This window comes from Lissotriton helveticus, chromosome 2_1, assembly GCF_964261635.1.
Source record: "Lissotriton helveticus chromosome 2_1, aLisHel1.1, whole genome shotgun sequence".
NCBI lineage: Eukaryota > Metazoa > Chordata > Amphibia > Caudata > Salamandridae > Lissotriton > Lissotriton helveticus.
In genome coordinates, this window is record NC_136059.1 from 787,949,264 (window position 1) to 787,966,336 (window position 17,073).

Sequence of the window (17,073 nt, forward strand, 5' to 3'; positions counted from 1 at the left end):
TTGGGCCATTGCCTCCGGAGGGCACCGCAGCCATGCGTGAACCTCACTAGCTCACTACACATGTCACTTCCGGATAGGACATAGCACCCCTTCGTTATTCTTGCTAACACGCCTAAATAGTCTTCTAACGTTGTGTGTGTCTGTGTGGCTCTGTGTGTGTGTGGTTGTGTGTGTGTGTGTGTGTCTGTGTCTGTGTGGCTCTGTGTCTGTGGGAAGCCGCCGTTGTTTTTCACGCCGCCATTGCCACTATCTCTCCCTATCCATTGTCTGGATGAAGGTGGTGTTCTTGTGAATCAGTCTCTGTAAGTAAGTTTGTGTACGCCTCATGCCATGGCACAATCTAATGAAGTTGCTTTTCCTGTTTTTTCAAGTGGTATGGCTTTTAAAGCTTGACCGGTGTCTAACACATCTATTCATTTCAGGTAGCACATACACGTCTTTGAGTAAATATCAATATCATGTGTGTGTGTTGCTCTGTGTGTGTGTGTGGCTCTGTGTGTGTGTGTGTGGCTCTGTGTGTGTGTGGCTCTGTGTGTGTGTGTTTGTGGCTGTGTGTGTGTGGCTCTGTGTGTGTGGGGCTCTGTGTATGTGTGTGTGCGGGGGGAGGGCTCTGTGTGTGTGGGGGGGCTCTCTGTGTGGGTGCAAATGCAATAGGTCTCGCATTTGCGAGAGATTAAGCTATTGGCATTGTAAATGACAATGCCATTTATTTATGTTTTAAAAACAAAAACATAAACAAAAATAATGTCATGAGCAATGCCAATAGCTCTAACTTTAACAAAGACGAGACCATTGCATTGTAAATGCTTGTTTCCAAATCCCTCCAGTTAGAAGTCAATCCAAGGAAATATCCTACCCTGCCTGCATGTTGTACTCCAGTGGGGTGAAGGTCAAGTTTAAAAAAGAAAATGGTGCACAGAGCGTTGCCAGATCTTCCTTTTGGGTGTTACTTGTTCAGCTCATAAGCAGAAGGATAATTCCGAGACCAAGTTGGTATCAGTAGCCTTACTGTACCAGACAAAGAAGTTTGGACTAAGCATTATTACACACACTCCACTCCGTCTTTGTATTATTATTATTATTATTATTATTATTGGGACATTTATTGAGCGCTGCGCTTACGCACACCGGCGTGTCCACGCGCTGAGAGAGGGAGTAGACCGATGACAGGGAGCACAAAAACATCACGGGCCATTATTTGCTATAAAGATAAGTTTTTAATTTTGCCCGGAATCTGGCCTCATCTTGTTCCAGACGCAGGTCCGTTGGCAGTTTGTTCCAGTAAGTTGCCGCCAAATATCTGAAAGACCTGCCTCCCATGCGGGCCTTCTTGATTCTTGGGGTCCTCAATAAACCACCCCCTGTTGATCTAAGCGCCCGTGTTGGTATGTACGCTTTGATCAAATTCGTCAGGGGGGCGGGTGCCCTGCCATTCAAAATACGATGACAGGTACAGAGGGCTTTATACTCCACTCTTCTCCTTACGGGGAGCCAGTGTAGCTGCTGGAGGGCCGCCTTAGAGTGCGCCCTTTTTGGCAGTCTGAGTATCAGCCGTGCAGCCGCATTCTGCAGCACTTGCAGCCGGGCCATGCTTTTTTCTGGCGCCCCCAGGTACAACAGGTTCCCATAGTCCGCCCTAGCTGTTACCAGGGCATGAACCAGGGTTTGACGTGCTTCCAGCGGGAGTAGGTCCAGGACCTTTCTCAGCTTCTTCAGAATCCCGAAACAGACTCCCACCACCCGATTAATCTGGGGGCCAAAGGTGAGCCCTACGTCAAACCACACCCCCAAATTGCGCGCCTCTAGGCACAGGGTAGGGGTGGGGCCAAGGCAGGAGGGCCACCATGCCGGCGACCAGGCAGACTGGGCTCTCCCTACCACCATCACCTCTGTCTTGCTGCCGTTCAGCTTCAAGCAATTGTTGGCCATCCATTCGGCAAGATCTTTCATACACGAACGGAAGCCATCGGCAGCAAGACAGGGCGCCTGCGACAGGGAGATCACCAGCTGCGTGTCGTCGGCATAAGAGACCAGTTGGAGGCCATGACTCTCCACGATCGATGCAACAGGCGCGACATACAAATTGAAGAGGGTAGGGCTCAAGGACGAGCCCTGCGGCACGCCTTGGCCCAGAGGCACCCCCCTAGAATAGCAGTCACCCTGCCTGACTTGAAAACTTCTCTCATTGAGGAAGTCTTGGATCCATCTCAGCGCGGTGCCAGAGATGCCACCTCTGTTCAGACACTGTAGCAAGATGTTGTGTGCTACAGTGTCGAACGCCGCGCTGAGGTCCAACAAGATCAGAGCCATAGTTTGGCCTGCATCCACGCCCTCTCTCAGATGTTCCGTCGCCATGAGGAGGGCGGACTCAGTGGAATGACGTGGCCTGAAACCAAACTGCGTCGCATGGAGCAGTCCCCTTTCCTCTACATGCTTCATAATTTGGGTATTAACCACCTTTTCCGCCACTTTTGACAGAAAAGGCAGGAGGGAGATGGGCCTCAGATTTTCTAATACCTCGAAGCCTAAATGGGGTTTCTTCCTAAGCGGGAGCACCACCGCCTGTTTCCATCCGACCGGCAGCTTCCCTGACCCGAAAGATACGTCGAGGATATGTCTTATATAAGGCTCCAAGACTACCAAACTATCTGCCAGGCGTTTAGGCGACACCGGATCCCACGGGGACCCTGTTTTTACAGAGCGGCACACCACTAATAGTTCCTCAGGAGGAGGGGTGCAAAAGCGTATAATATGCCCTGCCGTCTCTGTGTGCCCCATTACTTCCTCTAGATCCAGCCCTATAGGCCGAATAGGGAAGGTTGAGTAAATCTTCTCTACTTTGGCAGAGAAGTAGTCAGCAATTCGGTCACAAGACTCCGTAGAGCAGCTCCCCGGCTGTATACTTCAGTTTTGGATATTGCAGGCCAGTTTTCTGGCCCTCTTCTTTTTTTTTCTTTCTTAGAACCTATATTGGTTTTTAGATCGGACATAGGTTGGTTAATTGTACGTGGATGTGGTAAGTGCAAAAGCTAGGCAGGACGAGGGATCTCCCCATCAGTCACTTCACAGTAGCAGCTGTGTCAACACAAACCGCTCTTCCGTGGTCAGTGCTTTATTGTTCCTTGGTGTGTCTCCAATTCAGTACCCATCTATAACAGATTCTGCTGCCTTTAAATACAGAATACCAGTTTAAATTGAAGATTTGGAGCGCCACTAATCAGCGAGCGCCATAAATGATGGTAATCAAAAGTCCCATAATCTGTTTAAAAGTCTTCATTTGGTCTTCATACAATAAAGATAAAAACATACATGTTTCGTTTCTTCTTTGTGATGGAATTTTTTCAGTGCTAGTTTTCTGTCATGAGCGAAAGCCTCTCCGCTAGAATGACGGTAGTCCAACGTACAGGAAATAGTGTGATATAGCGACCTTACATATACTCCTCACATGTATAGACAATGTAGTTTGCCAAGTCAATCAATCAATCATAGACATTTATTGAGCGCACTACTCACCCGGAGGGTCTCAAGGCGCTTGGGGGGGGGGGGGGTGCTGCTACTGCTCGAACAGCCAGGTCTTGAGCTTCTTCCTGAAGGAGAGGTGGTCTTGGGTCAGGCGCAGGTCGGGAGGGAGGGAGTTCCAGGTCTTGGTGGCCAAGTAGGAGAAGGGCCTTCCTCCTGTTGTCGTTCTTCGGATGCGGGGGACGGCGGCGAGGGCGTGACTGGTTGATCGGAGATGACGTTTGGGAGCGTAGAAGTTGATGCGGTTGTTGAGGTAGCTCGGGCCTTGATCGTGTAGGGCTTTGTGTGCGTGGGTGAGGAGACGGAAGGTGATTCTCTTGTTGATGGGGAGCCAATGCAGGTCTCTCAGATGTCCGGAGATGTGGCTGTGTCGTGGGATGTCGAGGATGAGTCTGGCTGAGGTGTTCTGGATCCGCTGGAGTCTCTTCTGGAGCTTGGCGGTGGTTCCGGCGTAGAGGGCGTTGCCGTAGTCCAGTCGGCTGGTGACGAGGGCCAGGGTGACCGTCTTCCTGGTCTCGGTGGGGATCCACCGCAAGCTCTTCCGTAGCATGCGCAGGATGTTGAAGCACGACGAGGAGACGGCGTTGACTTGTCTGGTCATGGAGAGGGAGGAGTCCAGGATGAAGCCCAGGTTGCGTGCGTGGTCTGTTGGTTTGGGAGCGGTGCCCAGGGCGGGAGGCCACCAGGAGTCGTCCCAGGCGGAGGGCGAGGAGCCCAGGATGAGGACTTCCGTCTTGTCCGAGTTCAGTTTCAGGCGGCTGGTCGTCATCCACTCGGCTACGTCTTTCATCCCTTCGTGAAGGTTGGCTCTGGCGGCGGCGGGGTCGTTGGTCAGGGAGAGGATCAGCTGGGTGTCGTCAGCGTAGGAGATGATGTTGAGGTTGTGTTGGTGTGCGATGGCCGCGAGGGGGCTCATGTAGACGTTGAAGAGGGTGGGGCTCAGCGAGGATCCTTGAGGGACGCCGCAGATGACTTCGGTGGCCTCTGACTTGTACGGTGGTAGGCGGACTCTCTGTGTTCTTCCGTCGAGGAAGGAGATGATCCATTCCAGTGCCTTCTCCTGGATTCCGACGTTGCTGAGGCGCTGCACAAGGGTGCGGTGGCAAACAGTGTCGAATGCCGCGGAGAGGTCTAGGAGGATGAGGGCCGCTGTTTCTCCGTTGTCCATCAGGGCTCGCATGTCATCGGTGGCAGCGATGAGGGCGGTCTCGGTGCTGTGGTTGGCTCGGAAGCCAGACTGTGAGGGGTCGAGGGATCCATTCGTCTCGAGGAAGGCGGCCAGCTGTTTGTTGACGGTCTTCTCGATGACTTTGGCTGGAAACGGGAGGAGCGAGATGGGGCGGTAATTCTTGAGTTCGGTGGGGTCCGCTGTTGGTTTCTTTAGTAGAGCGCTGAGTTCGGCGTGCTTCCAGCTCTCCGGGAAGGTGGCGGTGTCGAAGGAGGTGTTGATGATGTCCCGCAGGTGGGGTGCGATGACAGCGTCGGCCTTGTTGAAGTTTGTTGACATGTTTAGTTTGTTTGCAAACATTGTAGTAGACCTAATTTTTTTGTACTCTATGTAAGTGGTGAACTGTGTGAGTATTTGAAAGGTGTGGTCGTTATTCCCTCCGCACGCCGAGTTTCAGCATGCTCTTGACTGAGATGTTGGTGACAAGTGTGTGTTGGAATATTTGGAGACGTGCATCCCTTGACTTGTCACATGAACATTTGCCTGTGAAGATTATCCAGTGTTCTCATTTATTTTGGACATTCTGTTCTGCTAAATAACCCAAAAATGGATGGACGACGGGTCATCAGACAAAAAACTGGCATCAAATTATTCAATATATCTGCTATATTTGGTTGACTTTTGTTCAGCGTTTTTAAGTTGCTCATGATGAGTCTCTTTTGGTGACTCCATACTAAATGAAAGAGTTACTAGTTTTGCAATTCCCCTTAACATCAGTTTATGCCTTTGTCCACTCTGCACCAACTATAGCACACTCGTAGGTTGAAGTTTGAAGGCAATTATCCCCAAAATGTTGAGCTATTTGGTAAGGGGAAGGCACAGTTATTTAACGGGAAATAAAAAGTGATTTCCTATGGAGTGAGGTGTCAACATTAACTGTAGAACCACAACTGCACCCGCCGCTGAAAGAAATATGCATTTAATCAAAAATATTGTCTTAAAAGCATGTTGTTTTTTTTCTTTTATTTTTTAGAGCCAAGCTTCGATGTAACCAGCAACCAATGACAGAAGCATCTCCAGGAGATCCTTGGGCAAAGCACAAGCAGAAAGTTAACGGTCAATCAAATGCTTCTGAGACAACTGAGATATTGAAAGTAAAGGTAAGATTCAGTACAGGATATTAATCAAAGTACCACAGCCCATTGTGACATCAGCTACAGAGACATGCGGTTTCTATAATTTAGTTGTACTAACATGATTCAGTTTAGAGTCAGTTAAAACATTTTTTAGAAGATCACAAATTCAGCCTTTTGACACTGTAGTCTATTTTGATATTGTGCAATGGTACAGTTATATTGTTTCTCTAATCTTAAATTAATGACTTTAAATATTGGCCATGCAAATTTAACTGAGCTTTAGATGTAAAATGAAGCGTGGGAGATTGGTTGTTGCAATGGGATGAGGAGGGTTGTGAAAAGCTTTTTTTCCATTTCCATTACATCGCTTAACTGGGCTAAAGTGTGTAGCTATAAAGCCCTTCATACTTGGGTTTTAATTCTGGATTACCTGCATGACGAATTATAATGGCCTTGCCAAATCTCTCGAATTTCCTATGTTTTATTATGAGGTAGAGTATAATAGTACAATGCTAGTATTTGTGCAATAATTGCCTTTAGTTAACACTGGCAAATGCTCCAAGCTGCAATGAGTTTTGGTTACAGATCTAAATAATGTTGACTGCAAAGCAACATAATACAACATACACATTTTATACGGCTACCGAAGAAAACATCTTGTTCCAAGCGGCCAGTCACATCTCTTCTAATGCTACCTGCATTTTAGGCACTCGTGAGTATAGGCTCCGGTAGCAGTGGGTACTACCAATATTCTAAGCATAAATTGATGGTTCAGCACAACAACCAATAGTGTGCCAAAGGATGTCCCAGTTGTCAGGAAGTGCGTCACAGTCGCTATTCCCATTACTGAATCTCCATCAGAATGGAAGTCTTTAGCCAATGGGGCCGAGAGTATTTAATTGTGCAGGTTCGCCATTAAAGCGTCCCAATGTTTGGCAGTAGGGTGTTTCCTGAGACCTAAATTGTCCTCCCTATGCAGAACCGTACTCTCTGCTTGCGTCCAGTTTCTAAATGTGTGCTGCCAGGACGCAGCCGGAGGGGCGGGTGGGGTGGGGTGGGGGGGATCATGAGGGGGGTTGGGGGGGCGGGGGGGGTGGCGGTGTAACTCAGGAGATTTCCATCTGTAGGGAATTAGGCGTTTGGCCAAGATTAGCCCTAGGTCTATGAATCGAGATGTGACTTTGTGTTTCTTACCCCTCCGGTACCTCCCTCAAAGGCATACCTTCCATGTGAGCACGAGAACCCTTTCTGTACAATGGAACAAACAACCTTTTACAGCTTGCCAATAGTGTTTTAGCTGGGGGTAGAAGATATGTGTTTGTCAGCTGACAGCTGGTAAGATAGGCCCTATGTGTAATATACAGTTTATCAAATGGAACCCGGCATTCCGGAGGACAGTGACAGGACCCTCCAACACAGCATCTATATGCCCCATATGGGGCATATAGGGAAGTGTGACGTGCAATATAAAGGTTCCACTTACAGCAGCGATAGTTAACCTGTACTCAGTGCTTGAAATTGAAAAATAAAAGTGCAGGTACTCTGTAGCAGAGTACCTGCTTGTTTATGAGAAGTGCCGGTACTCTCCAACTAAAGGTATTGCATTTCTCCTGAGAAGTGCCGATACTCTCCTCCTCAAAATAAAAAAGTGCCGGTACTCCCTACCGGACAGTACCGACCCATTTAGAGCACTGCCTGTACTAGAATAAGTTGTGGCAGTGGGGGCCGAGCACAAGGGTGAAAAATCTGCAATAATTCAGATTGGCTCTAGGCTGGTAGTAGCGTTGCTGTGTCTGGTAGTTGCGAAGTAGCAAGCCAACATTCCACCCATTGCAGCTGTGCCGCTTGATAGAATTATTCAAAGTTGGGTACTGCAAAGCCGCCAGGATCTATCGGCTGATATAAATTTTCTAGTGCCACACTATATCTAGATTTTTTCGAGATGACTTTCTGCATCGGAACCCTCGAATGACAGGAAAAATGATACGCTGACATGCAGACGCAAGTTCATAAAATAATATAGGAAACTGGGGAGTGCTACCATCTTAAGTAACGCCCCACAGCCCACACATCCCATAACCAATAAAGGGAATGTTCTCTAGAAGTCCATCTGGGCTCGTAATGACGTTACTGCACACCTCAAATTGCCTTCAAAGAGGTCCAATGGGGAATGGTATATTTGCACCCCCAAATAACAGAACGTGCTGACCCGCAATCCAGAAAGAGCTGTAAACTGCCAAAGTAAGTGCACAGCAGATCGGGGACAGTGGTGACATCTCTTAAATATATGAGCAGATCGTCTACATATAAAGAGACAGCACATCTGTACCATCACGTAAGAGTATGCCCCATTCGAGTCTGCAAGCACAAAGGTGAGCTGCCAGAGGTTTCAGGGCCAGGGAAAAGAGCAGTTGTGAAAGAGGATTTCCTGCCTGGTACTGCTAACTATGCGAATGGGTATGCGATGGATCCAATCTTCACTCATGCCAGCGGTAGTGTGTGTAGCAGCCAGACATATCTGGAAGACCTGTCTCCAAAGCTGTACTGAGGTTACACCTCCAGCAGGTAAGGCCACTCTAGTGAGTCAGAAGCTCGTTCCAGATCCAGCACCCATCACCCAGAGCGAGGCCATGCAGTTGGGGCATACTTCGGTATATGAAAGAAACGCCTCAAATTAAAGGAAGTGGTGCGGGTCGGAACAAACCCATTTTGATCCGGGTGTATTAACGCTGGTTTCAGCAGGGAGAGCCTGTCCACAAGTACTTTCTCCAAAATTTCATAATTGTGTTAAGAAGGGCTAGCGGACTATATGAGCTTAGAGCTTCCAGATCTCTACCAGGCTTTGGCAGCAAAATTATTAGCGCTTCGGTCAAGGAAACCCGGAGATAGGAGGTTTCTAATGCCTCAGCATTTATAGCTTGTAAATGGGACACCAACAATGGGGCATAGGCCTTATAGAACTCTGCAGGCAAGCCGTCTGGGCCCGGAGTTCTGCCAGTGGCTAGTGCACTTATTGCTTTGTATATTTTAAAGGGTGATTGGCTCGTCTAGCTCCTGCTTCTGTTCTGACGTGAGCTTGGGTAATGTCATAGGCGACATCAAGTAGATGTGTTAGTGAGCGAAAGAAGGATGAATAGTGGTGGGTCTGTTCTTCGTGAATGTCGCTCTGCGAGTAGAGAAGAGAACTATCAGCGGAACGCAGTCCTCTGATGGGTCCGCTAGGGCAATCCTCACTGATCAGCCAGGCTAGAAGAGAGCCCGCTCTGCCCACCACCGCATTTTGGCTGAGTGGGCTGTGTAATTATGACAGCGCAGCCTCTCTGAGTGTAGTGCGCTCTGCGTGCGCCTCTGCCTTCCAGTAGAACTATCCGCTGCCGCAGTTTCCAACTGCAGCAATTTTCACTCTGTGTGTCAGGTCAGTATCTAACAACTTGAGGATATTCCAGTGCAGGCCTAGGCATACTGCCCGCAGCAAAACTTTAAATGCATCCTATTCCAGGGAGTGCGTTCCTGTAGTTGTATTCTTAGCGACAAAATAACCTGTAATGGCTGTGTTCACCGAAGAGAGGAAAGGAGGGTCATCCAATGCCGCTGGCTGCAGCCGCCAAGTTGGGATTGACTGCGGTCCATGCGAATTGCACATATTGCGGGTTATGGTCCGAGTGAGTGCTGCCCATATAATTAATCCGCGTGACGTGTTGTGCAATATTGGGCGTACCCACTAGCTTGTCTATTCTAACATACAGAGCATGCGGTGCAGAGTAAAAGGAATATACCTTAGGTGTAGCATTGCGCATTCACCAAATATCCATGAGGCCCCAATTGCCTTGCAAGCCTGTAAGTATTCTAGTATTTGATGAGGCAGTGGGGGGAAACGAACGGTCTAAGTTGACGTCAAGTTTACTGCTAAAGTCACCACCCAGTAACTATGGTATCCCATTCCACCTCAATAGGACCCAGAGAGAGTATTGAAGTTTGCTGTTTGATTTATGATATAAAGGCTACCAATTAATATTCTCCTACCATCCAGCCTACCCTACACATGGGCATATCTACCCTTGGGATCTATTTTCATCTCCTCTACAGTGAACAGGACTCCCGTTCTGACACACACAAGCGCCCCACGTGCATAAGAGGAGTAATTGGTGGCGAAGATCTGTCCTGGCCACAAAGGTGGAGTTTAGTTGTGTCTGAGTGTGTCAAGTGGGACTCCGGCAATAGAGCGATATGCAAAGAGTGGCACTTCCGAGAAGAGTAGATAGCATAGCGGCTCGCAGGGTGTGGATGCCTCACACACTCCATGTCAGTTGTTTAAAATTTGCCATTTAGTTGCCTGCAAGTAAAAGGACTGTGGAGGTAGCACCAGGAAGCAGTATGTATACGTTCTTGAGAGAATCTGACAGGGACTGCAATATGTGAAATTGAAGTGGAATCAAATTTAGTATGTAACCTTAAACGACAGAACAGGTTAATAAAAAGCAAAACCTCGAATACCAGAAAAGCAGAACACCATATGGGTGTCTGCCCAAACCAGGGCTGAAACAACATGTGTCTACCAACTAGTGTGTTGATCTGGATGTATGATGATACAACAAAATCATTTCGATCGTGGTACATTACATTGCTGTTTTTACAATGCAAGTGGTTACAACGACTTGCGCTGGAGGGCGCTGGCGCTGGACTTAGGAATAGTGTAATTTACTATTCCAACTCCAGTCTACGTACAGTAGGGAAGGTGTTGGAATAGTAAATTACACTATTCCTTAGTCTAGAGGACCCTCCAGTGCAAGTCGTTGTAACGACTTGCGCTTTAAAAACAGCGATGTAAATGTATTGCAGTGTTGTGACTGCACTGCAAAGGTCGTTTTCCGTTGATACAAGGGCGGTAAAGTAGAGAGAAGCAATATATATAGAAACCCCTCAAGTATATAATCAACAACTGTTGCCAGCATTTCTGCTTGAACTCAGTTTGACATGGTGCATCAGAAGCGGGTATAGGCCCACATAGTTGATGTTGGGAAAATAAAAAGGGGAACATATTGATCAGGGGAACATATTGATCAGAAACCTAACAATTTGGACTGCAACCACAGAGGATGGAGGGCATCCTTCACAGGCAGGGTGCTCAGAGACCGAAATGCGATGGTTGCGTGTCAAATGATATCGTTGGCTGTCTGCAGAGTCACCTCCGGGGAATGCCTGCTTGGTAGGGCATGTAGTAGTAGAGTTATCGTCACTGGAGGAATTAATTGACTGTATCGGGGCACAAGCAGTGCGCCATTTTCGCAAGTGCAGCTGCATGTTCCAGTACCTGGTGGCATTCTACTGCGATCGTCTGCTCCAAGTCCGGTGCAGCACCAGATGCCGGAGCCTGTCAAGTTTTTGGACAGCATCTGCGGTGTTGGTTATGTTCAGCCACAGCATCAGTGTCCGACTGTGCCTGGCAAACAGCGTGTGGCCATATATCTCCAATCATCGCCATGTTTCTTTTGGAGAGTCAAAGTGTGTGACACCATCTGGGACCACACAGAGCCTGGCTCGGTAAAGTAGTGCATATTTCAGGGTTAATTCACACAGTCTGCGTTTTACAACTGTGCATGTGCTGTACCATTGGTCTCGGATTAGAATCAAGTGGGGGTTTGCGTTTTGGGACCTGGTGTGCGCGCTCCATGGTAAAGTACTGAGAGAGCTCTTGCAGAGGCAGTAGATAGCGTACACAGCCCTCTACATATGCAGTGGCATCTCAGCCTACTGTTTCCTCTGATAGCCCAACTACATGGATATTATGCCTCCCGGATCTTCCCCCAGCGTCGTTGGCACTCTGCTCCGATGTGCACACACAATCTGACAGCAACTTCAGCGAAGAGTCCATGTTCCTGCTGTGGGTTGTAGATCTTCAATGATCTGCTCTGTCGAAGCAACCTTACCTGCAAACTTGTGGTGAACTTCCCTCTGTGATAGTGCTATCAAGCCTGGATTCTAGGGAGGTCCTGGAGTATTCTTTAGCAGCCAGAAGATCATCAACCTTGCTTTCCGTTGCTTACTATAAGCCTGGAGTACCAGGTATTGAGGGATCTCCATCTGATGTGTTGGGGGCCATGATGCCACAGGTAGGAGTGTTCAGATTCATCGAGCGTAGACGTCCCATGGCGCTTTGAGGTGGGGGCTCGCAGCTGATCTGCCTCAGAGGATACATTTTAAGCACAATTTTGCGAAACCGCGCCCCACCTCCTGTCCGTTTTATTTAGTTAGTGCTTTGCTGCACCTTTCCTTCCTGCAGACTCCATATGTATCATGTGTAGTGCTGAGCATGCGTTGGGGTACCCAAATATGCATGTACTGGTGTCTAAAACACAGGTGGGGGAAGAGCCATACCTCTGTACCCCAGACAGCCATATGTGTCAAGCTTGGGCATGTGGCCAAGCAACCTAGTGATCAGTGTCCCAGCCTATTGCATAATATTGTGATCAAGCTATACGTTTTTACTGGAGCCAGATACCAGAAAGCGGTGATGTCTAGGCAACTAAATGAGGGGGGGGGGGAAGCTGTTTTGTTGTCCATTTTAAATTAATAATTTGAGTGAGGTCTAGGCCCAAGATGACCCCCGGACCCTGCTGCAACCTGTCCCCTCATCCCATGAAAGCTCGCCTGTGTCCATGTGCTCGCTCACAACCATTACTGTTGGGGCCAGAATCGCATGCTGCCAGGTCTCTCAGGAATAGACTGTTTTTGAACAAGTCCATGCCTGATCTGAACTCCGGAAGTCTCGCTCAGTATGCTCTTCAGAAGAGGGGGAAATGGGGGATGTTAGTAGACACTTTAGCCCCTCACTGCTGTTCCGTTACGAGCAGGGCAGCAAGCGCCGCAAGGCCTAGGCCCGGTGCGATCGCTGCTAGCGCTGAGCACAATGGCAACCTCACCAGCTTTATGTGCTGCAACCCAGTAACAGTGCCCGCCCAGACCGGATGTTCAACGCACGCTCAGCGGCCAAACCAAGGCCTCTGCTTCCAGTCCCCTCTCAGGCACCGCAGATTACTGAATCCGCGAGCCCTCCCTCAGGGCACAGCACCACCTCTCTGATCAGCATTGGCCACACAAGTCTCAGCAGCTGGCGCTCCTGCGTCGCATGTGAGTATCCCACCCGGGAGGAGGGAAAGAAGTGCACTGTTCCTCTTCCAAATTGCTGGTGCCGCAAGACCGGGGCCCGACGCGAGCCCCGCAGCTGTCCATCCCAGCCCCCCTCACTGTGATGCACTGCTTCTCACAAACACCGCCGCCCCGTCCGTAGTAGAGCAGGTGTTAGAGTATGCGGGCTGGTCTAGACCCGATCTGGCCCCCGGGCCGAGCCATGCTCTAACGCCTTCAGTAAGCCAGTGATTCAGTGGCTCACTGGTCCCTCACCGGTGGCGACTGGGGCTTTCTGGGGTCTTAGTCTCCGACAACGCGGACCTTGCTGTCACCTCTCCCTCAATCTCGCTTGTGAACTTGCGCGTCTGAGTCTTCCAGCAGGTTTGTGTTGGATGGCAGGGGCCCGGGTGATTGCGCAAAGCACAGAGCTTCAGGCCCAGCCACCCGACATGAAGGGTGTAGGTCACAGCCAGCGCCTCTCACACATCCACTCGCCAGCCATCTCGAGAGGACCTCAGCACGATTGTTGTAGCCTAATGAGGCAAAAACTGTGCAGTCCGTATTAGGATGCTGGCTGGCAACACAGATTAAAAGCAGATAATGGGGTAGGGATGCGGTGCCTCTCTAGAGTGCGTCCACTATCTTGGTCCTGCTCGCCACCTTCCTGTGTTAAAGTCTCCTTACATGCAAAAAACTGAGAACTACAACACCAGCATCGAGTATCATCCAAAAGGTATCATTCACCCAGCATGCAACATTTTACTGTTCCTTTGCTTATTATAGATGTTGTATAAGAAAAACACAAGTATGGGAAAGGAAACCACAAAAACGTATGACATACTATCGGCAAAATTGCCAAGCATGAACAGATGAGACGAAAGAATGTCTTTATATATTTGATCCTTTATTTCATAGTCTTTGGAAAATTATGACTACAGCGAACACGTTTCGCCCGTATCTGGGCTTCCTCAGAGCATCCAAGAAGACAAGCTCCTCGGTCTCATGGTTATTCCCAGTGCAATATCTTTTTGAAGACCCAGAACCTATGCAGCTAGATTTCCCCGCGCACCAGACAGTGCCCAAAAATGCGGACGCTGAAAGGCTTCAATGAAAAGCTGTGCGACTAAGGTTCTTCGCACACATGTTTGAGTTAAAAAGCTGTAATCCTCATCGCCGAGAACACTGTGTCCGGTTCCGGCATTAAGGCAGCGTAGTTTTCGATTGGGCAGCATCGTATATGTTGTATAAGAAGCTGCATGTTATCGTTTTGGTAATTTGTTATGTTTTTTAAATATATTTGTTTGGTAGACCGAAGCTTTATAACTGAATTCGGCAGATTTTCCTTTGTTTAATTATCTTCTCTTTGATATTAAGTCGGGAAATTTCATGACCTTTTCATCTAATACTGCAAGTCTTATACTTCGTAGTATAATTTCACACTAATAATAAAACGTGTAATGAATTATTGTAGATCAGTTATCACAAGCTGCATTAGTAGGTTTTGATGTTCTATATGTAAAGTGATAATTCTGTTAAAAATAAGTGCATCCTTCCAAGATACTGTCCGTACAACACCACTAGATGCTTGCTGAGGTCCGTTCCATAGTCTCATAAACCTGCCCACCCAGCTAAACAGATCCTTATCCTGGGCACTTTTAACTTCTGGCGGAAGTCCCCATTGCCCCCCTTGTCTCAGTATCCAAACATTTACTTGCGGCATGACCTAACCCTCCATGCCTTTTCCAATCTCAATAGACACATAGCCCAGGACGTCCCCTGGCCAGTTGAATGAAGTTTGCTCCACCATACCTGCATCTGGCATAGTCTGCCACTGTAACCAGGCCACTTGAATGTAATGTGTATTAATCTATGCCGACTATTCAACAAAATATTTTTAGTTTGTGCATAGCAGAACATCTATTGTTTATCAGTCAATGGGGGGGACCAGATCTATCTCCCAACATCTGAGATATTAGGCCATCTGGGCTCTGGCTTTCTAGTACTAGGGTCGTAGTGTCGTGGTGAGCCTCAGCCAGGCCTACCAGTGCTAGGGGTTCGCCCTTCTCTGCACAAGTCCTCAGACCAATAGAATAGAAGTTGGCACAGAAAATGGACTATAAAACAAAGTGTTTAATTAACCTCATGAGGTGGAACCACATTCACACCACACCCTTCGGTAGTGTATGAAGTAGCACACTGAACAGAAGGAACATGGTCCTTTTATACCCACACAGGGGCTCAGACGAAGGTACAAGTACAGAAGAGAAGGTTTACATACATAAAAGGTCTTACAGAAATGCAGTCAACAGTAAGGCGGAGCTTAGCAGTTTGCTAATAGCAGTAAAAATACCCTGACAGTTAAAGACTAAGACATATGTGAACAGTTGCAGTGTCTTCTGCGCCAGTGCAGAGTAGCAGATCCTAAATATAGTCTGTCCATAAGCAGAGTACAAGAATAAACGACAGCAAGGAAGGACAGAGCACATGGTGAGCACATGGCAGACATGATGGCTTCAGCTAAATGCTAACCCCGATCGCTGCCAAATTACAACAGACTACTCTTAGCATTAGCTGAAGACATTCGTTCATTTGAGGGTAATCTGGATTCACATCTTGTACATTTATTTTCATCATTTCAGTAATCTCTTTATTCAGTATGTGTTGGGTGTTTATTTCAGCAACATTTCGCTTGTCAGGTGTACAGGCAGAAATGCAGACGGAGCAAAGCATTGGACCACATTGTATACATACACTGCATGTAATTAGTATCACTAGTATTACACATAGGATGGTCAATATCTTCCAGGCCCAGGCAACAATCAATGTCGAAAACCAGCTAGCAAAAGTCCAGGTGGCAGTCTCTGGGTGAATTTCAGCAGCAATCTTATGCAGTTTAGAGATTGCATCAAACACTGAAGGAGAGTGATCCGGAATGTAGATGCAGCAACTACTACCGATGATGCGACATGCACCACCTCGATCAGCCAGAACCACATCTAAAACCATACGATTTTGGAGTCCTAAAATCATCGCAACTTGCAGCTCTTCTGTAATGTTCCCAAGTGCCATAGCTGTCTGATTGGTAACAGCTTCCACAACACAAGTCAATTGTCTTATCTTTCTGCTGTTTAGTGCGGCACCCACAAAGAAAAACAAGTCCAAATTGAAATCAACGTATTGTTGCAAGCTGGTGTCAGTCTGGTCCACCTCATCAGTGCTTGTCGTCCTCTTATATCTGTTCTTAGAAATATCATTGTACAGTTTAAAATCCTTGTGATACGATGCAGGCGCCAGAAACACAGGGGGCAACAGAAAGGACACATAGCATATTCCAGACCATCCAACTGGTAGTTGGTAATATCCCTTGTTACCACAGACCAAGTAGGTATTATGTGAGGATATGAAACTACTGTTATTGGCACCTTCAATAGTCAGAATCACAGTACACTCACTTCTTCCTACTGGAATTCTCCCATCACTGCCTATACACAAGTCTCCTTTAGCTCTAGCAACAGAAATCACAAACGGTCCATTGTTCTTAATAGTTCTCATAATTTGGAAAACATACGGCATGGAAATATTTTCAGGCCGATACTCCTCCCATTTAGTCCCTTCAGCTCGAGGATAACCTTCTTCATCTGGATAACACACTTTATTTATTTTTTTTAAATCTTTTTATTATTGATTAAACATAAACAAACAAGGCAATTAAAGACAATACAGCTGGATATGCGCTCCAGGAGGGAGGAAAGTGCATCACAACTTAATACAAATCATCAGTGCAAAGAAAAAGGGGGGGTGGGGGTGGGGGCGGGGGCAAAAGCAGAGCCATAATACGTTGGAGCTTGATCAACACCTAGGAATGCCGGGTCGGGGGGAAAGGGGAACATCTGGAATATCGGTGAGGGGAGGTGTACATATATCACCCTGGTACGAGTTCCACTGACCCCAGATTTTCCCCCACTTCTTAGGTCTGCCACGTGCCTCATACACCGTTTTCTCCCTAAACATACACCAATTCATGTTTTCTTTCCATGCCAAGACAGTGGGCGGTCTCTGGGAACCCCACAACTGTGCGATATCTCTCTTTGCAACCATATTCCCAAGGGTCGCCCACTGCGT

General features: G+C 47.8%; 1 protein-coding gene across 2 annotated transcripts in view; it reads left to right on the forward strand.

The window, feature by feature from the left end:
• Nucleotides 1-17,073, forward strand: part of DCP2 (decapping mRNA 2) — a 356,226-nt gene that overhangs the window by 178,107 nt on the left and 161,046 nt on the right. For both annotated transcript variants that reach the window (XM_078675514.1, XM_078675513.1), the window contains exon 8: nt 5,721-5,847. In XM_078675514.1, the coding sequence (XP_078531640.1) occupies nt 5,721-5,847 (127 nt within the window). The remainder of the gene's footprint in view (nt 1-5,720; nt 5,848-17,073) is intronic.